General features: G+C 37.1%; 3 protein-coding genes across 10 annotated transcripts; 2 read left to right on the top strand and 1 right to left on the bottom strand.

Annotated features, from left to right (window-relative positions):
- Window positions 1-1071: 1071 nt before the first annotated feature.
- Window positions 1072-3945, top strand: LOC133721774 (microtubule-destabilizing protein 60). 8 transcript variants are annotated; one of them, XM_062148497.1, is made up of 7 exons: window positions 1072-1181; window positions 1313-1378; window positions 2693-2743; window positions 2897-2989; window positions 3071-3130; window positions 3275-3369; window positions 3469-3945. In XM_062148497.1, the coding sequence occupies exons 1-7, from the start codon at window positions 1149-1151 to the stop codon at window positions 3599-3601; spliced, it is 531 nt and encodes a 176-aa protein (XP_062004481.1). In that variant the 5' UTR covers window positions 1072-1148; the 3' UTR covers window positions 3602-3945. The 8 variants fall into 8 exon arrangements, with proteins under 8 accessions (XP_062004481.1, XP_062004484.1, XP_062004482.1 ...); XM_062148495.1 differs by having other exon boundaries at window positions 1097-1181; window positions 2885-2989; XM_062148496.1 differs by having other exon boundaries at window positions 1134-1181; window positions 1322-1378; window positions 2885-2989.
- A 5345-nt stretch (window positions 3946-9290) lies between these two features.
- On the top strand, window positions 9291-10517 carry LOC133721714 (universal stress protein A-like protein). Its single transcript, XM_062148402.1, has 4 exons — window positions 9291-9597; window positions 9693-9793; window positions 9989-10107; window positions 10242-10517. The coding sequence occupies exons 1-4, from the start codon at window positions 9429-9431 to the stop codon at window positions 10339-10341; spliced, it is 489 nt and encodes a 162-aa protein (XP_062004386.1). The 5' UTR covers window positions 9291-9428; the 3' UTR covers window positions 10342-10517.
- A 4673-nt stretch (window positions 10518-15190) lies between these two features.
- LOC133721812 (glutamate decarboxylase 1) lies at window positions 15191-20688 on the bottom strand. The gene is made up of 7 exons (XM_062148546.1): window positions 20335-20688; window positions 20026-20230; window positions 16890-17090; window positions 16525-16739; window positions 16159-16412; window positions 16014-16066; window positions 15191-15923 (listed from the first exon to the last, which is right to left on the bottom strand). Exons 1-7 carry the CDS (start codon window positions 20418-20420, stop codon window positions 15432-15434), a joined length of 1506 nt encoding a protein of 501 aa, XP_062004530.1. The 5' UTR covers window positions 20421-20688; the 3' UTR covers window positions 15191-15431.
- Window positions 20689-22682: the final 1994 nt, after the last annotated feature.

The following is a 22682-nucleotide window of genomic DNA, read 5'->3' as shown; positions in this document are numbered from 1 at the left end:
ACAAAATAAAAAAAAGTATACTGTTGATTGATCTCACTCTTGCATTCCTTGGCAAATAAGTTTGTCCAATCTTACATGTTCTAAATTTCTTGGATTCTTCCCCCCAAATCAATTGCCTTGTGATCCCGGATTTGTATATTTATTTTTGCTATCAATTCAAATAATGTGACTAACCGTTAGAAGAAATTATTGAAACAACCATCAACATATCGAAGCATATCAACTAAAGAAAGTATATCAAGCAATTGAAATTTTTGTAGCATTTACGAAATAAAGACGCTTAGTTTAGTAATTGTTAACTAAACTGCAAAACCGTAAATTTTGGTTTTGAATTAGCAATCAGCAATCGATCCGTATGACTTAATTAAATCTACCAATTAATATGCAACTGCATGTTGTTTCATCTCAAAAGGAGTAAGTTGTATTGACAGTGAGTCATGCAACTAAAATAGTAGTGTTGCATCATATATTTAACATGGGGTTAACTTCATTCACCTATCTTATATCGAGTCACACAACCGCAACAAAAATTTGTATGTAGTAGTATGAAGAATGATATACCATATCAAGACTGACTTGGAAACCGAATGACTGAGTGGCACAGAAAAACTACTGAAATGAATGATATTACTTTAGAAAGCCCAAACCTAAATGTATATATATGCCATACGAAGACAGGGACACCCTTAAAGTACTCGAACAAGTTCTTTCAAGCATGCTTGCAGTAAATTATGAATTCTAGTCAGTTCAATCTTACGATGACAATTTCTGAGTAACAACCAAGAAACTTACTTACCCAAGTAAAACTCTCGTGATGTGAAGCGAAGCCAACGTTTGGACTTGTATATGTAATTAGTTAAAACGAAGCGCTTAGAGGGGATTTGAAGGAACTTATACTTGAGAGCTAGGGTTTGACAATTATATGCATGAGAGGGAGGTTTAATCAGAATGGTTGGTACCTGAGAGGGAGACTAATCATATCCAAATTAATTAAGCATGCAAAATATATATTATGGAGCACGCACTTTGGTGATGTTGCAACCACAAGAAATTGCACTCAAGCCATGTACCAACCACTATATATACTCTCAGTACTTTGATGAATTCATCCATATTAGGCTGATCCAGAGCTATTTTAATTATTAAACATGGAGAAGGCACTCACCAAGTCTAGTCTTAAGGTCGTGCTACTAGCTATAGCCCATTCTTAAGTGCTTAGTTTCTTCGTCTTTTAAGTTTCTATACATGCTCATTGATCAGTAGTATAGTTCATGATATTCTGATTCTGTTTTTCTTATTTCCTATGTTGAAGTCTGTGAAGAGTACTAGTCCTTCACACTCTGCTGTGAGTTCATGGAGCTCAAATTCTGGAGGAATGGTGAGATCAGACAATATTCCACCTCGATCAAGATTATTATCCATGAAAACATGCATTATTATTGTTACTAATGAAGGTTTAGCTAAGATGCAGCTCTACATCGATCATTTGATGATCTCAAACTCGACCTCTATTAAACGAAAAATGATTGGTTTAATTTTACGTGTATGGAGCAATTTTAATTTCTTTGAACTCCACATTTTTGATTCATGCATGTCCGATTTCCTTTTTTTCATTTCTGTAATAGGTCATTAAGCAATTCTTCCCGCATAAGTGACGAAACTGTGACGAGTCTGGAATTAGGAGGACTGGTAGACTGCTAAATTAAGAAACAAGCGTTGTATCTTAAGGAGTTTGAAGTCAATTAATCAACTTGTACATACAAACTAGCTGGTTTCACATTCTTGCTCTTACAGAAATAATTAACAAAGAGTGGATGGGAGAATCTAATCATTGATTCTTTTTCTTTCATTTCCCTTTCCCTTTTTTGTTAATTTGGTCAAAACTCACCACCCATCTTTTCTAAAAGAAGTACCTTTCTTTGCAAGTATACTGATTCATTTAGAACGTATTGAGCAAAATATATTATCATCCAGTGGCAACAAAACTGGTCTATCTATGTCTGTTTTGGAATAATTGCTGTAATTTGGCACCTTTCTACTTCATAAGGTTAACTAAAGCAACTACACGTGGTTGTTTATCTTTCTTTCTTTTTTTTCCTCAAGTATATAAAAGTTGCTTTCTTTAATTATGATGTTTATTTGGTAAACCTTTCATAATCATCATATTAGCGAAATGCTATTATATATGGCTAAGATTTATCTATTTATAGTCACATCCTTGTTGGGTTAGTAAGGAGTAATGCGCCACTTCCTAATTATCATCAATAAAGTACTTTTTGCTACTTGGGAAGAAAATCGATCTTTTCCCTCTCAGTGACCATAAAAAGGATGAAACTCATGAAAGCATAAATGTATGGTATTAATGTATGGTCTTTTCCCTCTTAGCATATTGCTTATGATCATTTACGGTTATCATATATACGTACGTACAACTTGATTTCGTTTTGCCTAGATGGGGGCTCTTTCTATATATTATCCTTTCGCACATCAATTCTGTGAAGAACAAAACAAATTCGATCTTGTTATATACAATTTAGATATATAGTTATAGTTTCACTAAATCTCTCTCGGATTCTTCCATTATTTACTATATATTTGGAGTCTAATTTATAGTCTTTTAGGCCTTTCTTATTGCATGCCTGGTAGGCTGGTACATCATTGCCATTGATGGCATATTTATCTTTGTGCACAGCCAAGAGATGAACTCAAAGAACGGGGATATGACAAAGACTACTACTATAAGGTTGATAGTGTATATATACGTATTTTGGTACCCTATAAGTTATGTTACGCACCACTATATATATATATATATATATATATATATATATATATATATATATATATATGTAACTTTATATCTAACGCGCGTACGTTAAACTAGGCTTCTTATCAGAGCAAGTCTCCTACAAGAGAAAGTACCAAGCCTCAAGAAGTTAAACTTCACACTCAACAAAGGGCAACCAAACGGGCAATGTTCAACTACATGGTGATCGAGTGATTAGTTTACCTATATTTCTCAGGATATTGATTTCTCTGATTTATATAAATGACTACATTCTGGATGCAGGTTGCAGCAAAGCTGAGTATCTTGGAGCAGCGGAGAAAGCAAGAAGAGATGTTGCATAAGGTAGGAATGCGTAGCGTAAGTTTGGGATAATATATAAAAACTTTTATACTCCATCTGAAAATTAATTATACTAAAGAGATGGCTATCTGAAAATTAATTATACTAAAGAGATGGCTCTGATCGATGGATTAATTAATGCTGCAGATGATAGAAGAGGAAGAGATTCGCTTACTGAGAAAGGAGATGATTCCAAGGGCTCAACTCATGCCGTTTTTCGATAGACCTTTTATTCCTCAAAGGTAACAAACAAAAATTTGGTTTTGTTTTAGGGTAATTCGATCGTTTCTATGGAAAGATCTAATTAGCTCCCCATATGGTGTTGTTATGCTGTGCGGCAGATCAAGCAGGCCTTTGACAATTCCTAAAGAACCAAGCTGCTTTCGCATGATGAGCAGCAAGGGCTTCACTGCTTGTAGATCTGGTACCCCAATCTACAGTTTCCAACACACTACTCAAGCCCCCATCAAGTAATAAACTAGCGCTATCGCCATCACCATCGCCATCGCCATCACCATCACCACCAATAGATTGATTCCCCTATAGAGTGAACTACTCTCTGATGCTGCGAGCTTCATGCTTGTTCTACTAAAATTCTAGTTCCAATTTTCTTCTTGCTTGTCGATCTATTTTTTTTGTTTTTTAGATCCTTTTCTTACGTAGACATAAAAGGATAGCAGCTGTAATTTAGTTGACCCTGAGGAGAATTGCTAGTAATTCTCCACAGTGAAGAATAAAGTGAAGGTATTTCTTTGTCTGAAGTGCAAATCCATGTAATTCTCCGACTTACATCCAAAGCTCTTATTGATTTTTGAGAAGTGCATCCTGCCATTAATTTTGAAGAATCAGTTTGCTAGGGTTAATTAATTTCGAAGAATCAGTTTTCTTTTCCTGTCAAACAATTTAATTAATTAGCTCATTTGGTGGTTGTACTTATCTGTACTATTGTTTTTTTTTTTTAAGGAAAAATGTCCAAATACGCTAATTTTAGGGAGATTAGTCCCCTTTCCCCCACCAAATTCATATATTTCTCCCTTACACATATGATAAGTGATTTTATTCCCTAATACCCAATTAAGCTATTTTTTTATTTTTTGGACTATTTTGCTCTCTCCCCATTTGTCACATAGAGATAAAGTGGGGGGGGAGAGAGAGAGAGAGAGAGAGAGAGAGAGAGAGAGAGAGAGAGAGAGAGAGAGAGAGAGAGAGAGAGAGAGAGAGAGAGAGAGAGAGAGAGAGAGAGAGAGAGAGGTCACTAGAGAGTTTGCCGGAACTTCTCCGGAGGCCGCCGGTCCTCGGAGGTCATCAAAGGTCAACGGGGAGGTCATTGGAGATATCATAAAATTTTTAAAAGGTTTATTGACTCCCAACAGAAGTTTTATTGAGGACCAATAATAAGTGAAAAATGAAAGTTTATTGGGTTAATAAAAGTTTATTGACCCCAGTAAAAGCTCAATAATTACTAACTTGTGTTTTATCTTCAGTGAAATGATTCTTTGTTTTATTGAGGGTCAAATAAACACATATATACACAAACAAATCTAGTATAAATGAAATCAATAAGAGCTCGATTCAAAAAGAAGGATTCTGGGTACAAATGAAAGAAGATTGAAACTTGACTAGAGTCTAGAATCCCAACAGTAGTATCACTTAAACTTAACCCACCAAACAATACCCAAGGTTCCACCACTAATGAAAACAACTATCAACTACCGTTTCAAGCGTATCTTTTTCATTCAGGCATTTTTACAGACACCTGGTGTGCAATGTTTAAACCACACTCGAACGGTAACACAAAGTCAAAAGTGAACTCAATAACGAAAATTCATAAATCAATTAACCAAGAAGTAACCCAAGAGCATTCAAATCCAACAAATGATACAAGGGAGTAGATAAATAGGTAGCACTGTGCATTTGTTAGTATAAGGGCCATTAGCTAGCTATATTAATTAGTTCAGATCGATCGAGCTTGATGAAACAACAAGAGCAAGATTTAATGGGCTTAAATCCAAACTGGAAAAAAGCCTCGCCTACCCTCTGCTCTAAATCCAAAGTAGAAAACCCAATTTACAGTTCCTGTTGTTATAGCTGCCATAAGTTATGATCAGACAGATGGATAGAACATCAAGAACTATATATTGGAACAAAACTCGAAGAGGATTTGCTCCGGTGAATTGCCTGCCGAAGCCGACGGCATTCTGTCTGTTAATTTCTCTAGTTGGAGCTCAAATATTGTCTTCTATCTTTGGAGCCTAGTCGTCGTCTTCTCCATCTTCAACCTAGAAGCCAATATCACCATCGTCGCCGAAGTCGTCAGCATCGTGGTGAACAGAGACGGAGAAAAGAGAGAGAGACACGATGAGAGAGAGAGAGAGGAGAGAGAGACGGTAAAAGAGAGAGAGATACGATGAGAAAGAGATCTTGTAACTCCCCAAATTGCATCTCACCAGCTCGATCACGTCACAGTGCCGTGAGTTTCTAAAATATAAACTGCGGCTCGACTTATATTCTAGAAACCCGCAAGACATGTTTTTAAGTAAACATTTGTAAGTCACGTAGCGGAAAGGTTAAAACATTTTTCAAGTGAAATTTTTAAAAAAATCATTTATTGAACTTGTTCGTTTAAAGAGATTCTGATTCACAAGTATGTTAAACAAAACTTAGCACAATTTTTATGTAAGACAAACGAAGAACTATTAAGTTTCGGAATAATGATTGTCAAGAAATACAGTTCAAGACCAAACTCAGAACCTGATTTCCGTTATGATAATTCATCGAGATCCGCACACCTAGCTCTGTCCGCTATAGTCCCGTCACCAATGCACAATACCTGTGTTCATACTGTTGTAAGGGTGAGCTTTCGTTCTCGCTACTCAATAGGGGCTTCACTGGCTAGGTTTGAAAACTTATTTAATTTACTAGCCAATATGAAAATGTACTTAAACACATTTTACTAAAAGAATGACAAGCTTTAACATATTTTCGACTCCAAAACTAATGCATGAAACTCAAATAAGTAGGGTATGGCCTTATACCTGATGGCCGGTCCAGTAGACCCACTACACGACCTTACCTGAAATCAACTCATAACCATGTGGGTCATCATGGCGATCAAAAATACCGTCCAACTAGTGTAGCTAACCCTCCCGAGGTTAAGGGGATCGAACCCAAGGAAGTCAGTGCAACCCTTCGCTCTCAGGCCATCAACAATATCTCCCACGGTTTTGTTAGTATGCATTGCATTTTAAAGTAACCAAGTCATTCAACCCATCAGTCCATCATTTTATATACTACTTAATATATAAAAACAACTAACCGAGAAGAGCCTGAATCCCCTACCTGGATTCTGATGCTAACTTTGTCACGCCGTCCGAGATTCACGAACATTCCGTTCCTCAGAACGTGAGGAGGACCCACGCGAGAGGAGAGTTTGGATCGGCGGCAAGCTTAGCCGTATACTGTGAGTGGACTTTTGTTTTGAAATTGAATATGCATGCAACTATTTTTAAGTGAATGCCTTTAATTATCTATTTGACATATATGATTTTTACCGGAAAGTCGCCTATTAATTTCGATTATGATTTTTGGGAATGTAATCGCTTTATGATTTGTTTTGAGATCGAACCTCCAGATGAATTTTCCCGAATTGTGGTTAATAAATTGAATGATAAATTTTCTTTAATGTCGCATTTGAACTTCTTTTATGAGTTGTGTTCTTATTGAGAATATCTTGGCGTGTGGGCACACCGATGATTTATTTGTTTTCTCTTGAGATTTTTCGAGTATGGTTGGGAATCGTACTCGTACTTTCCTTTGCGAGATTTTGGGGAAATTTTATTGATTTTCGATTTTTGTATGTTTTTCTTCACCATACCTAGGTCGTTTTATTTTATTGCTAGCTAACTTATTAGTACTCCTCCTCACTTACTCTGTGTTTGTGGGTCAAAGTAAAGCTAAGAGCCTGGGAGGCTCCGACTCGAGCCTAGGAGGTTCCATTTTTATCGTATGGTGATAACCTCTTCCCCATACTCTTATGTTTAACCAGCGGGGCTGGTCTTATTTTATGAGATTTCGGTTGTTCAAAGAGTATCGCGTTTTAAGTGTTGCATGCATTGAATTTATAAAGGAACACATGTGAGAAAGTATAAAATCCTTTTTCCTTTTTCGATTACTTATGAAATATTTATTTTTATCCAGTCACGCTAACGTTTTTATATGCTTTCTCCCTGGGCCCTTTGGTTTCAAATGCCCAGTTTGTAGTGTAGCTGTTTGGCATTAGGAGTTGAGGCTTAGCACCACCGCTGCCATCTATCATTCATAGGTTACTTGTTAACTTGTTTAGTGTAATTTTTCTATTTTCCTTAGATTGGTCTGATAACCATGGGATGTTTTTTTATTGATATTGTAAAATATGGATTTGGATCGATATAGAATTTCCTGGAGATATTTATGTAGAATTGAATTGTTGGATGTAGTCTTTTTAAATTATCAGTTGGACATGTTTGGATATATGATAATCTTGTGGTGGAGTTGATGATTATATGGAGCAGGTTGGCTCTAGGAATTGAGGGTGGAAATGTTTATAAGTGTGATTTCTATTTCCTTTCACAGGTTTGGGTTGTCCACTTTTAGGGAAAGTTCTGCTGAATTTTCGGTAAGATTTTGTCGGAAAGCGGATTTCAGGGTGAAATTCGGAGCGAATCTTGTCATCGGGTGAGTGAGAGTGTATTTTGTAAAATTTGGGCCATAGTGAGTTGCGTGAGAGACGTTATGTAATTTTATAATTCATGTGAACCGAAAATTGTCTTTCGCCCTTAAATGGAGTGAGTGAAATTTTAATCTGTTGGTGGGGTGAGTGAGAGTGTTTTTTTTTGTAAAATTTGGGTTATGGGTCAAGGCCCCTCTTTTTAAAAGAAAATTGGGTGTCAATCTCTTAAAACACGAATGTGGGTGACAATAGAGATCACATATGAATTGTATCACTGCTTAGTCCTAAAGCTACCTATGTAATGTTATCCTAGGAATAAGCGCTAAGTAACAAGTAACCTAACAGTCTAACACTATTAGGATCCTCACTGAATAATTCAATATTCAACTCTAATTTATTCATTCTCCCCAAGACCTTCCTACACAAAGAGGGCTTCTCCGGGCTCAATTAAGAAATGGCTAGAAAATAAAAGAAACGGCCCAATAGCACACCTAGCTATTGGTTCCAAACAAAAACCCAACGAAAGAGCTTAGTTCATTGGCCAAACCCATCAATCTTATTAATAATAGAAAATTTGTTATAAAAATATACATTAGATATTTGATATTGAAAAATTTCCCGTTAGGAGTTGGCAAAAAAAAAAGTCTGAAAACCGGAAAAAAGGCCCGAATCGGATTGGGTGTAGATAGTGTACCATTACTGCTATATGTCCAAGAACGGGCCCATTAGACTTTTTATTTGTTTTTGTTTTTTAAAATTCAGTACCGGGATCGAACCAGGTCTGACACGGTTTAAACCCGGACCGGCCCCGTTTGTCAAATTTTTTTTTTTTAGAACTCGTCCGGCTGATTCCCAAATCATCATTCACCGTCCCTCCATTTTTTTAGGCCTATTTGGGCCTAAAAATCCGGAAAATCAGCTCAAAAAACCGTAGTCCGGGTTTAATTCAATCCAGGCCTATGAATAACATTGTTTGGGCTCGGCCTGAAAATTTCAGACTCAACAAGTTACATATGGGTCTCACCCGTAATTTTCATATGTAAAGTGGTTTTTAACTAGTCACCTAGTGACCAAAAAAATTAATGGTTACTTACCAATATTAGATTTAAGTTTAATGGTTAATATTGAAACACTTAAATTACTTTCGGTTAACCTTTAAATTTAAATTCAATAGTAATTACGTGATTGATTTTTGAAGATGAAGTGAACATGTAAATAAAAGACCATTCAAAGTTAATGGACAAACCAGTGGGAGCATAAATTTCTAGATAGATACTGTAGAGAAACTTTCTGTTGGACAGCCCATTGTATTGTACCTTTAATTATGCGAAATTCCCATCTTTATATATTCCAACAAATAAAGTTATATTGATAGCTAGCTAGCTGTTTCTGTGTATTCATTTCCTTTTTCTACATATTTCATGGTTTTGACTTTTGAGAGCTAGAAACCAACGAGTGCCTTCGAGAACTTTCTATCATTCTCTCCTTCTCTCCATGTGTGTATATATATAACATACTACACAAACAGAAAAGACCCATTTGGTGAGAGCGGCTGAGAATTGAATATCAGTGGAACAGAGAGAGAGATCAGAGATGGGGAAGGCACGGACTGTTGGTATAGGCATGGATTACTCTGCAGCGAGCAAATCTGCTTTACGATGGACGGTCGATAATCTGATTGAAGAAGGAGATCGCATCATATTGATCCATGTTGAACAACCCAAAGCTACCAGAAAGCAGCTATTCGAAGATACGGGATCACGTACGTATGTCTGAATTTATGTCAGTTAATTATCACCTTTAGTTATGTAGAATTACAATGAAGTAAAATTGTTTTTGTTTTTGTGTGTTCTGCAGCTTTGATTCCTTTGGAAGAATTTAATGACTCAAAGCAGTATGGACTCACTAATGACCCAGAGGTTCTCGATATCCTTGATACTGTGTCAAGAACTAAAGGGGTAAGTACGTATTTCAATTTTCAAACAAAGAATAAGAGTTTTATAGCTAGCTTTCTGTATAAATTAAATTTGTGAAAAGCTTAAGCTGGTAGGATGTGATATACTGATATTGTTTTCGTAGTTGGCATATCATACCAAATTGAGTTGTACGTTAATTTACATATGGGATCTGGGATAATCGTTGTGAATGTATAGGCCAAAGTTGCGGCGAAGGTATACTGGGGGGATCCAAGAGAGAAGCTGTGTGATGCAGTGCAAGATCTCAAGCTTAATTCGCTTGTTGTTGGAAGCAGGGGATTAGGCCTTCTAAAAAGGTATATTGAATGCCTTCCTTTAGTTCGGTCAACATATACTAGAAATAATACACACCCGATTGAATTGGATATAAATCTGAGGTACGGTTATTTAACTAGAGTTATGGTGATGAATTTCGAAAATTCATTTTCAGGGTGTTGCTTGGCAGTGTGAGTAACTATGTGGTGACTAATGCTTCATGTCCAGTCACAGTCGTGAAGGGTGCATCATCGACTTCATCTACCAAACCATAAAGACATCAGTGCTATGAATGCTATCCGAAAATGAAATTTAAGTAAACTGTATGAAACCTGAATGGATTGAGGCTATTTCTACTCTGTTTTTATTGATTGTATCATGACATGTATATTTAGATCGATGGGAGTGGACTTGAACGACTGTTTAATGTCATTGATATGAATTGCTGCCCCGGTCGTGTGTAATTCTAGATAGGATTTGGCATACTGTTTGTTTATATCTAGCAAATAACTACGGCTGTGTCTCCCGTTTAAAGACCACCATTTTTTTACATTTTTAAAAAAAAATTCATTGAATCAATTAATCATTATAATCGTTTCGAATCACATCTTTTATACACTCAAAAACGGTTACAAACTTACTATGGGTATCAATATTCCTTAAAGCATGAGAAGTAAACAAGTGTGCAATTACATTTGCTTCTTTTGGTACATGAATAACGTGGAATCCAGGATGATCCTTCAATAATATTTTGACAAAGAATTTGGGAGAAAGTTGAGATGTTCCATTGATAATAGGAGCTCTATATATAGAAGATTATATGCACAATCGTCTTATTTAGCAAGTGATAATAGGGGCTTTATATATAGAAGATTATATGTACAATCGTCTTACTTAGCAAGGAATCCCATATTTAGCAAGCGATAATAGGGGCTTTATATATAGAAGATTATATGTACAATCGTCTTACTTAGCAAGGAATCCCATACATATATAGGAGATCAATACAATACACTTTTCTATTACATCTAGGGTAAATAACTCGGTTTGGGATAGGCACATAAATGCCTTGCAACACCCCCTAGTGCCGTGCAGACAAGACATCATGTAACTTCGATGGCGCTTCTTACGTTACTACATTAAAAACCTTGGTGAGTAACAAAAATCAAATGGGACAAAATTAACCTCGGTTGAAGGGAAAAAGAGCACAACACGCCCTTCACATTTCGAGATATGTAGGCATCAAATCTCCCCCTAATTGCTACAATCATGGCAGTTCAGATAATTTCCTTAGACCAATTCTATTAAATGTTTCTTGAATGCAGATTTAGGCAACGATTTAGTAAATAAATCTATCACATTGTTCTCTGGTCGAACTTGGTTCACTTCAATATTAAGAGATTGTTGTTACTGATTGTAGAAGAACTTAGGCGATATATGCTTGGTGTTGTCGCTCTTAATGAGACATTGCTTCATTTGTTCAATGCAAGCGGCATTATCCTCATAATTCATGTAGGCTCATTTGCGGTAGACTTCAAATCACATGTACATTGAATATGCGTAACTATGGATCTGAGCCATATACATTCATGAACTGTTTCGAGAAGAGCAATAATCTTTGCATGATTCAAAGATGTAGCAACAAGGGTCTGTTTAGTAGATCTCCAAGATATCGGGGTGTTTCCCATGGTAAATATATAATCAGTTTGGGAACGACCTTTGTGCAGGCCATATAAATGTTAATGTCCAAGATCTGGCTGTAGCCAAATCCCGTTAACGCTGGCTAGGACCGTTACTGAAGGAAGCGTAGCGCTAGGGTCACATGTCAAATGAAATACAAAGGGTGTCAAAGGAGAGACCGCGGTTGTCGGTCTTCTCGACTCCGATGCCTAAGTTAGTCAATGTGTTTATGTTGACGGAGTCACGTTAGGTAAGTGATGAATTTGTAGTAAATGAGGAGAGAGTTATGAACCTTTTATAGTTGAGGAGGAGACTGATCTCTTCTTTGCTTTCTATTTGGGACTGATGTGCATCAGCTTGTAGCTTCTGATGTCTCAATGAGGCGACCTTGACGCGGTGCGTGACAGCGCGTCAGAGGTGATCTTAGCCTGAGCAGTTTGTAGCTTTATTTTTGCTAGTCTTATCAAGCATAATTAGCGGCAGTGCGTTGTCTACCATGAACTTGTTCTGAGGAAATGCTTCATGCCCTTTCAGGTGAGCCCTTGCTAGGCCCCTCAGGGAGCCGCCCATTCCCTGGCTAAGACAGGCCTCTATTTGGCTGGATAATTGTTTGATGAGTGGAGCTGCATTTTAGCAGTGGGCATTAGGTAGCGAGCCTAATCTCTGATACCCAAGCGTCGGGGGTCAACAGCTGGATCAATGGCTGCCGTAGGCATTGTTGGCCTGTCCCTTTACTTTTTTTCGGAGGAGAAACGCTTGACTGGAATGTCGCATAGTGATCATCGTCATTATTAAGCATTGCCTTACCCCTTGGCGGCTAATTGAGGAAGCGAGAGGCTCCATTAGCGGAGGTGCGCATAGCGAAAACTATGCTTGTTTGAAATATTGAAGATGAGAAATTCAGCTAGGGGAGGTGTGCTTAGCGGAGACTGACTCATTTGCAATGTTTGAACTGAGAAGTTCCGCTAGCAGAGATGTGTTTAGCTGAGACTAGCTCATTTGAAATTCAAATTTTCGAGTTGAAATGGATCAGCGTTACTTCTAACAATGTAGTGCCACATGGCCAATGTTGATTGGTTTGGTGTGTAGGTGTGCGTCTCTTCAGCACGCTCGTCGCTTCGCCATTAATGCCAGTAATTATTGATTGCGTAACTGAGTTGACGCCTTGGTTAACTCGGATGGTTAATGGGGTAGTGGGGCATGTGGCGCCCATCTTTGGAACGAGCTTTTGGCGATGAACGGTGGAGATTTGGCAGGTCCTCGCATAAAAGAGGGGGAACTCAAAGAGGTTTTCTACTTTCACGCACACTTCAAATTTCTTTGCTTCGTCTTCAACCTTCAAGAACCTGCAACAAAGAGACCGAGCTCAAAACAACGGTTCAATCGAGCGAAAGGAGGATATCAAGAAGGGTTGCTGCAAGGATCTGCAACTGCAACGAGTTCCTGAGCTTCATGCATTCAAGGTTGGTGTCTATACTCATTTTCTTGCTTTGCTTTCAGTTTGTGCTTGCTCTGGTTTTTTGTGTTGTGTTTTCGTATGGACTTTGCTTTCGAGTTGCGATGATGTCTGGAGCATGTATACAAGGGTCTAGAATGGGTTAGGAGCTAATTTTGTGTGTATTGGATAATGGATGGGGGGTTTTTTGGTGAGTTATTGTGAGATGCGTGAATCTTGGCATTTGGTTTGTTTCTGGGTTTGTGCTCTTGGTGTTCTTGAGAACTTCTAACACAGGGGTAGCTTAGATTTGCACAGAACTGACATTTTGAGTTTTAGGGTGTTTGGGATGACTAACGCTATAGAGATCTCAAGTAGTGAGAATTCTGGGTTTGACGTGTCGCTTGACACTCTCGATAGGATTTACATGGACTCTTTGCATCCGTCTACCCCTGCAAGAACCTCACTGCGCAAGCCGCTAGACATTGAGCCACTACAAACTATTCCCGAGAACATGGGTGGAAACGCGCCACATCGCACTGGACACGTGGAGAGTTCAACTGTGGGAAAGGAGGCTGTTGCCAAATGTTAGAGGGAGGATAGGGTGGAGATCAACAGTGCCTCCAGCACTTCCCATGAAAAGGATGAGGGTTCTGACAGAGGTATTATAGCAGCGGGCATTCTTGGGTGTTGTCTGATGGTTTCGGCGTCGACGAGCCGCAGGGTTCAATGACACCAGAGCAATTGCCAAGTTAAAGCGGGTCTAAAAGCTTCCCAGCATTGCAAAGCTAAGGCCACTAGCAAAGGGTTAGAAGGCTTCATTTCTGCCAAAGGGCTATGCTGCCGTTCACGAGGCCGTTTTTCGCTAGGGGGTTAGGTTTCCGCTACTGCCAGACCTTCAAATTCTTCTTTGTGAGTTTAAGGTTGCCTTTGGGCAAGCATCTCTGAACATGTGGAAGATCTTGATGGCATTGAATTCTCTATAGAAGTTGTCTGGGTGTGAGGGTAATTATTTCTCCAAAAAAAACTGCGTTTGAGTTTGGTTGTTGGCAAGAAAATTTTTGATGTAGTGACTATGGGTTTGATGGTGTCATCTTGTATTGTTGAGCGACCTAAGAGAAAGAGGGGACGTCCTGTTGGAAGTCTAAGCAAATTTCTTTACGGCAGGGAAAGGAAAGATTTCAAAAGGTGACAATGATTTACCCCAGAAGACTAAAAGTAAGAGCAAGAAGACTAACCTGTTGCCGAGGTTTTTAGTTGCTGAAGATGGAGTTGGTTCCAACCCTAAAGGGAAGAAGCTGGACTTAATTTAATTTATGCTATTAGACATTTAGATGCAAGCTTTTTTTAGGTAGGGGTAATCTCTATGAGCTTCTCTAAGATGTTTCTAATTGTTATTTGTATCACAATTGCGTGCCGACAAATTAGACTAAATGGATTATTTTTCCTTAGAAAGCGAGTTTGTTCTTGCTTAGTTAGGCTTGCCTCATGCGAGTGTCTCATAGACTTAAATGGTTTAGTACTGCTTAGATAGGTTTTTTAGCCGAGTTTCTTGTATAAGTGCATGTTAGACTTTGGCTTATTTTATGGCTTTGATATCTAACAATACCAACTTCTATTCAAAAAGTTTACCATTAATTACCAAGATATATGCCCAGTACCATTTGGTCTAATGACATAGTCTCTCATTCATAAATGGGAGATTATGAGTTCGACTCACGAAAGACTAGTTGTAGTATTTGAATTGTTTATCTGATAAAAAAAATATAAAAAAATTACCAAGATATATATGTATTGATCGAAAACTCGGTTATATCGCAATCGTAGTTCAAGACCGACACCAAAAGGAATAGGGCACATATTCCGATTATAGTGCAATCCTAATATATGACTCAACTCATCTGACAACCTCTTATTTCAGTGTCCAGAACATACTATCTGCATATGTGATAGATATAGGAGAAAACCTTTAGACGTTAGCAGATTTCTTTTGAATTGATTAGAAAAGCTAAGCGAAAATGCTCATTTGATTAAGCATTGTCAATTTTCAATTGAACAAATTAAATAAGTTTACACACCGAACAAGAAGAGGGATTAGAAAATAATGAAAATTAATCCCAGTTGAATTGAAATTGAAAGACAGAGAATAGAATTATGATCATTACACACTCAATCTTATTAAGTTAATAACATGAGTAGCCAACTAAACCGACTTCAACAATCAGCTTCTTGACCTTCTTCTTCCTTTTTCTAACAAACACCGGTTATCTTCTTCTTCTCCATAACAAACTTCCTCCAAATGGTAGTGATTTCCCTCTGTGTCTCCATAGCACTCTTCTTCATGGTAACGGTGGACTTCTCATTATTCTCAACCGATTGGCTTTCAATGGAACTGTTGGAGCTGAGCTTTGATGGAAGGTGGTCGAGCTCATGCAGAACTTTCTGGATGTCATTGACCAGGCGCTCAGCAAGAGTGTGAGAAAAATCTTCTCTGATGACCACACGCAGCACGGTGACATGCTGAGCATCTGCCGGCATAGTGTATGCTGGCACAATCCACCCGTAGCGACGCAACAAATCAGCGATCTCAAACTCATCGTGGCATTGGTTATCTTTGAGAGAAAAAGCCACCAGAGGTACTCCCTCGTCCTTGGAGACGATCTTGAAGCGACCTGTCTTCTCGAGTCCTTCTCTTAGTACAATCATATTGTCATGACAATTTTCCATGATGTTCCTGTATCCCTACAGATATGTACGTAGAATTGTAACGCAATTCATTATTATGTTTATTTTGTTCATATGTTTACATGGTTTATTGCAAAATGCACATACCTCATAACCCAAGCGAATTAGTTGGTAATACTGAGCAATAATTTGGCTGGATCCTGCCATAATATATGAAAAGCACGCAAATAATATTATGATCACAACTAATTAACACTAAATGACAATGAAAGTGAAATTAAAGAATATGCACCTTTAGAGAAATTGAGGGTGAAGGTAGGTTGATCTGCTCCAAGGTAGTTGATATGGAAGATGAGCTCCTCAGGCAAGTCCTCTTTGTTCCTCCAAATGACCCACCCAATTCCGGCATACACAAGTCCGTACTTGTGCCCGCTCACGTTGATGCTCTTCACCAGCGGCAAACGGAAATCCCACTCGAGTTCTGGGTATAAAAACGGAGCAATGAACCCACCACTCGCGGCGTCTACATGGATCGGAGTATCCCATCTATTCATAATTAATGAAGATTTTTGTCACTAATTTTACACACTGTTAAGGAACGTAGGTTAGTTAAGAGTTAAGACATCCACAACATTTAAGAGCATGTGATTTTTCATACCCAGTTTCCTGGTTTTTCTCAACCAGGAGATCATTCAAGCGCTTGACGTCTTCGAACTCGCCATTGAGAGTGGAACCGAGGATAGCAGCAACGCAGATGGTGTTCTCATCAACCATCTCCACAGCTTTCTCGGGGTCCATTACGTAGTAATCATCCCTCAACTTCACCTCCTTCAACTCCACCTCAAAGTACCTTGCAAATTTCTCCCAGCACACCTTCAATTCATTCACAAAAGAAGTGTCATTATTAGCATGCATTCCACCAGAGTAGTTATTAAACTGGAAATCCAAATTTACTGACCACATTATTCTCCACTCTCTAATAAAATTTGGAACTCGTTTGTGCAGGTATGATGGAGGACGTACCTGAACATTGGCTCCGGTGACAATGTTGGGCTTGTCGACCGGTTTTCCCTCAGCTCTCCTCTTGTTCTGCCACCTCCTCTTGAATGCCAATCCGGCCAACATGATGGCCTCGGAAGATCCTACTGTGCCGACTCCAACGGCCGCCTCTGATTCTCCGAGTGGTGCATTGAATAGATGAGCTATCATGTTCACGCACCGATTCTGTACATATCAACGTTATCAAACTAAAATCAATAAATTACTACATGCATGTAATACACCACAAACAGATGTGTAAATTTCTTGATTGAGCTATCCAAACCATTTTGATTCGAGTGTTCAAAATCTTCGTGCTGTTACTTATTTCACCGAGTTGTAAATTTCAATATTGCATTCACTCTCTCATATCAACGAAAAGCGATACACTCAAAACATTTCATGATGAAGGTTTTTTTTTTTTTTTCTTGGGATGGTGAAAAACTAGGTATCTTAACCATTTTTGGCCACCATGCACAATAATCTCATGGTTGGTTGTCCAAACTACAAGGTTTGAAATTTTGATTTCGATGAAACTTCAAGTTTGGATTTATGAAAATTTTATTGAAAATTTCAAGTTTTAATTAAAATATCAATCAATATTAAATAATAATAATATTCCGATTTTAGTCAAATATTGGTAAGTCAAATTACAAAATTTCAGTAATTTTGAAAATAAATTAACCCGTATAATAATAATAGAATACCATTAATCTTTGGATAAGCAATAAAATGATGATGATCTTGTTCCTATGGCTAAACAATTTTTGGTTTGAAAAATATTTGTCGGCATGATTTTTCATAGTAAATTTTTAAAATATATAGCGCGCGCGCATATAATATATATATACACACACACACTCTAGACCGGCATAGTAGGACAAATTCCTGTCTGTTTGCTCAACTTTGTAAAGTTTGATAAACGTACTGGTCAAATTAGGCTTATCAGGACTTTGACATTTCAGTGCCCATCCTTTCAGACCTTAACTCATTCCTAAGTCAAAGAGAGAGCTTCTATTTTTGTTAAGGCAACTTTTAAGTCTGTAGACAGAAATAGCAAATTGGGAGATAGAAAGTTAGAAACCGAAGGCTACCAAATTTTCAAAGGCAATGCAAATGGTTAAAACTTTCAAAAACCATGGATTTTCGGTGGTTTATCAAAACGATCAGAGAAATAATTAAGTCAAAAAGTTATGAATATGTTCTACATCAAAAAATGATACAACTGTTTTCTTATTTAGTTTTCAGTGAAAGTGTTTTAGAAAACGAATATTATATGTGTTTTACCAAGTAATATGAGATGCTCACATATAGTAATATAGGATAGTTGTAAAGATTATGCAAAACTGAGATGTGAAATATGGTAATGGGATGAGAGGAAAATGAAAAGATGATCACCGAACGTTTGAAGAAGAAGTGATTCCCAGTTAGGTTTGTTTTGAATATATTAGAACTTATGGTCGCTTCAACGTGGGCAATAATCAAGTCCAATATATATAGTTATTAGGGCATGTTGACATAATTAAAACAATGACCCAATTCAAGTCTTGTCTTGCTTTCGACCTTTCAACTTCAAACCATCTGTTTCCCCCGATTTTTTTTTTCCCGAAGGAACCCCCGGTTTTGTTATACTACGGAGACTAGTATGTTTGACAAATTCAAAGCATTTAATTCTTGCCTAAATTTTATTTCATTGTTGTTAGCAAAAATATGTTTTCTTGATTTGAGAAATTTAGAAAGATAATCTTTACAAACCGTGGCTTTGAAGATTATAAAAGCAATGATATGAACTTTATAATTTTTGTACCAATTTCAGTTTAAGATGACGATTGTTTCATTTAACGTGATGGAAATAAAATAAATTGACACAAAAACATGACACATTATTTGAAATTGAAATTTTGTAGGGGCATAACCATCTTTCTAAAGTCTATGCCTGAACTGTTCTCTAGTCTCGTACATAATTGTAACTTGATTATTTGGACCAAAAGAATAACTCAAACTCAAAAATGCACCGTCCAGTCTGTCCTTAACACACACGCATATGACAATTTGTCTTTGTCTATCCTCAGAAATCCCATCATCGGGTCCTATATATACTTTGGCATTTTGTAATTACCAAAATATCCCTTAAGTTCTTCGATTAATTTTGACCAAAAAAAAAGGTCTTTGATTAATCAAAACTTAATGCACTATTCAATATGGAATTATATATTTATTGTGAAAGACTCGGTAAGAAATAGTAAGTAAGCTAACGAAGGAGAGAAAATAAAAGATTTTGAGCCCCATGAGAGAGCTCTCGATCACCCTAGGGTGTTGGCATCCCATTCCCACACTCCTATTATATTCATTTTTATGTTATGTGCTCACCACTCTTATCGGCTTTGTTGTTTTATTGTTTTGCTTTAACATTCCACGATCCATTTTTAATTTTTTTCTTTTTAAAAATACATAAAAAAGAAAAGATAACTATAAAATGGAAACTTTTATGTCAACTGAAAACACATTATTTTAGAAAAACTATTCTCTCATATCTTATTTTCTAAGAACTTGGGAGTCATGACCAATATAGATGTTACTCGTGGGGTTGTTTTCAAATATAATACGTTTGTTATTAGTGATTTTTCTTTTTTACTTTCTCTGTCTAGTGGTTTTTCTTTTTGACTTTCTAATTGTCCTGCACTCTAAAATTAATAGTCACTACTTAGTTATTCACCGTATGCAATTGCACAAGATGGATTCCCTTTCCCTCGAAGAAAAAAAAAATAGAGAACAACAGAGAAAGGATATTTGTGAGTAAGATTATAATAATCACCTTGATTACCGCGTCTACTAGAATATTATCACCTAGTCCGAAACTATCGGTCCCAGCACGTAGTCTTATTATAATAGAAAAAAGTTTAAAAAAAACATAATGAATTTTTATTCGATCTATATTATTATGTTAGAATAATAGCAATCCATATCTTCCTTGCTTGGAAGTGTATCAAGAACATGAATAAATAATTATCAATCGAAAAAAAGAACATAAATAAATAAATAAGATATGATTGTGAAACGCATAGGATGATGATGGTGATGAGCTTAGTGGAGGAGTGAGTAGGGTTAGGTTATTGCTTGCCTGGAGCTCAGTGGTGACAGGGTACTCATCCATATCGACGTAGTTCTTGTTGATGGAGGACATAATGAGCTTATCGCATTCCGGCTCCATCCACGTCGTCACGAACGATGCCAGGTTCAGCCGTGGATTTCCGTCCAGCATCAGCTCGTCGTTTATGATCTGATAAGCTGCGTCCTTCGGGATCGAGTTCTCCCCCATTTTGAACCTGTTTGATTCATCGATCCCTCATTGTTTCAGCATGGTCCAGATCCATCTATATATTACATTTCATCACTAAATATCAATGTTCAAATTGCAGAGATGGTTTACCTTGGAAGAGAAGTTCGAACGTATCGCGAAGCGAAGGTGGAGTGGACAGAGACATCTGATTGCGATGCGGTTTTGGAGAGCACCATACTGATCGGTTTCTTTGATCGATCTACAAATATGATAGATCAGAGACCACAGAAATAGATGAATATGGATATATATGAGTTTTGAGGAAGGCAGAGACACCTATATATATGCATAAAATAAGGAAAGAGTCACATTGCATATGCGGAAAGATATAAAATATTTGGATATAAAATTGGTCTTTTAACAAACAAAAATGTGAATATGATTCTGGGGAGCTATTATTGGAAGTTGTCAGAATGGACGGTGATGCTTTCCTACATAGTAGGCTATTGAGTATGATGATAATAAAGGTCTAGAAGAAGAAGAAAAGGTCTTTTCATGGTTTTGGACTAAACTTTTACAACCATGAATTCAAATCGATCATTAATTCTTCACTAGTTTATGACCTTTTCTATCTTAATTTCTTGTTCGTGTCAAGCATCAAATGAAGTTGAAGTCTTACTTGATGAAAAACTACATGCATGGGTCAACTGGGGGAGGTGGTATCTCTGTTTTTGACAAGGACTTGGAGCGCTAATCGCGTTCGTTTCCTCACATATACATCAAGTTGGGTCAACAATGCCGTCAGTGGAAACGCAAAAGCCAATAAGAATTATATTGTAAAAGCTAGGTATATATACATGTCTATGCCGGTCAGTTTAAAATTCAATATTTCAGTAAATCGAACTTATTGATCAAGTTATCTTGCAAGACTCTGAATGGTCAGTCAATCAATCCCAAATTGATGGGAATTTGTATTTAGTTTAATAGAAATGTCTCTTGTGCATAAGAACAACTTGCGCCTTCCGAGAGGGTCATGTTGTTTCAGAAGTAACAGTGACATTGGCTAAAGGCAAAATTAGACAGAAAATTGAGGCTAGCTTGACGCCTTGATCGGCCTATCGAGGAAGTTAAAGGTAATGGGATAAGGGTCTAAAGGAACATGAGATAGATCGTCGCATTCTGAATGGAAAATTACGAACACCATTATAAAGCCTCACCAAGAAAAATCACTTAACCAAGTCCAACGAGCAAAAGTTGTTCAGAAACTATCTATTATGTGGAATTCTCATCATATTGGTTTTTGCTACATCTGATTGCGACGAACAATCTCAATGGTTTTGGCCCAACGCCTTATTTGATGGTCTAAGACTAAGGCTCCGTTTGAGATTGCCTCGCTTTTAAAAAAATCAGCTTTTATTTAAAATTTTAGATTTTATTGTGTTTGGTTAATAAATAAAAAGTAGCTTTAATTGAAAGTTATAGGTCACTGTCAGCCAATTTTAGAAGCAGCCCAGAGGTTGCTTTTAGAAGCTGTTGTGGATCAAAACACGCTCTGGAGTTGTTTTATGTACTGACAGCAATTTTAAAAATATTATTTACCAAACACAAAACTGTTTTAATTCACAGCTGATTATTCTCACAACACAGTAACAGCAGTTTTTTTTAAAAGTCACAGCAATCCCAAACTAGCCCTACTCTAAGTTGACCTCATTCTGAATCAAAAGAACATTGGGAAATTTGCTATTGTTGTTTGTGCACTACATAGCTTTCCTAGCCAGTACAAGTTATTGAATATGAACCCTTGTTTATGGGAGATGGACTCTACTAGTTCATCACATCAGCTAATCTCAGATGAAACAAAACAAGAAGTATTAGACTTGAGTTCAATTTTTTTTTTTTTTTTTGGTTCTAAGGTCTATAACTTTCTGTTACTGCACTATATAAGAAAATCTGTGAAATTTCTTAGGTAATATCTCTTTTATCCTATTGTATTCTGTATATTATTATTAGGGGAAATTACTGGTCCCCCCCTATACTTTGGGTGCGTCGACAGTTCAGTCCCTCGTTTTTTAAATTAAACAGTTTAGTCCTTATTCTCTTTAATTTTCACACAATAGGTCCAAAATGACTATTTTACCCCTCACTTTCTTTTTTTTTAATTTTTTTTTTATAATTATGTTCTCTCTCTCTCTCTCTCTCTATATATATATATATATATATATATCTTCCCCTACCAACAAATAAAAATGTTTCCCTCTCTTTGTTTTTAGGAGGAGTCCTTTTTTTTTTAGGGAAAATGATCATTTACCCGATTTTAGGCTAAAAATTGCCCACTTGCTCCACCAACTGTTTTTTAACCCCATTTACCCAAAACACTCTAAGGGATTATTTCCCATTTACCCAATTAATTCTTTTTTCTTTTTTTTTGAGACTTTTTTGCCCTCTCCTTCTTTCTCACTTATAGAGAGAAGTCACCCTCCACCTTGCTGTGCTCCGGT

Source organism: Rosa rugosa, chromosome 7 (genome assembly GCF_958449725.1).
Source record: "Rosa rugosa chromosome 7, drRosRugo1.1, whole genome shotgun sequence".
NCBI classification, from domain to species: domain Eukaryota; kingdom Viridiplantae; phylum Streptophyta; class Magnoliopsida; order Rosales; family Rosaceae; genus Rosa; species Rosa rugosa.
The sequence above is the reverse complement of the archived record's forward strand: the minus strand, read 5'-3'. Positions and strand labels throughout refer to the sequence as shown.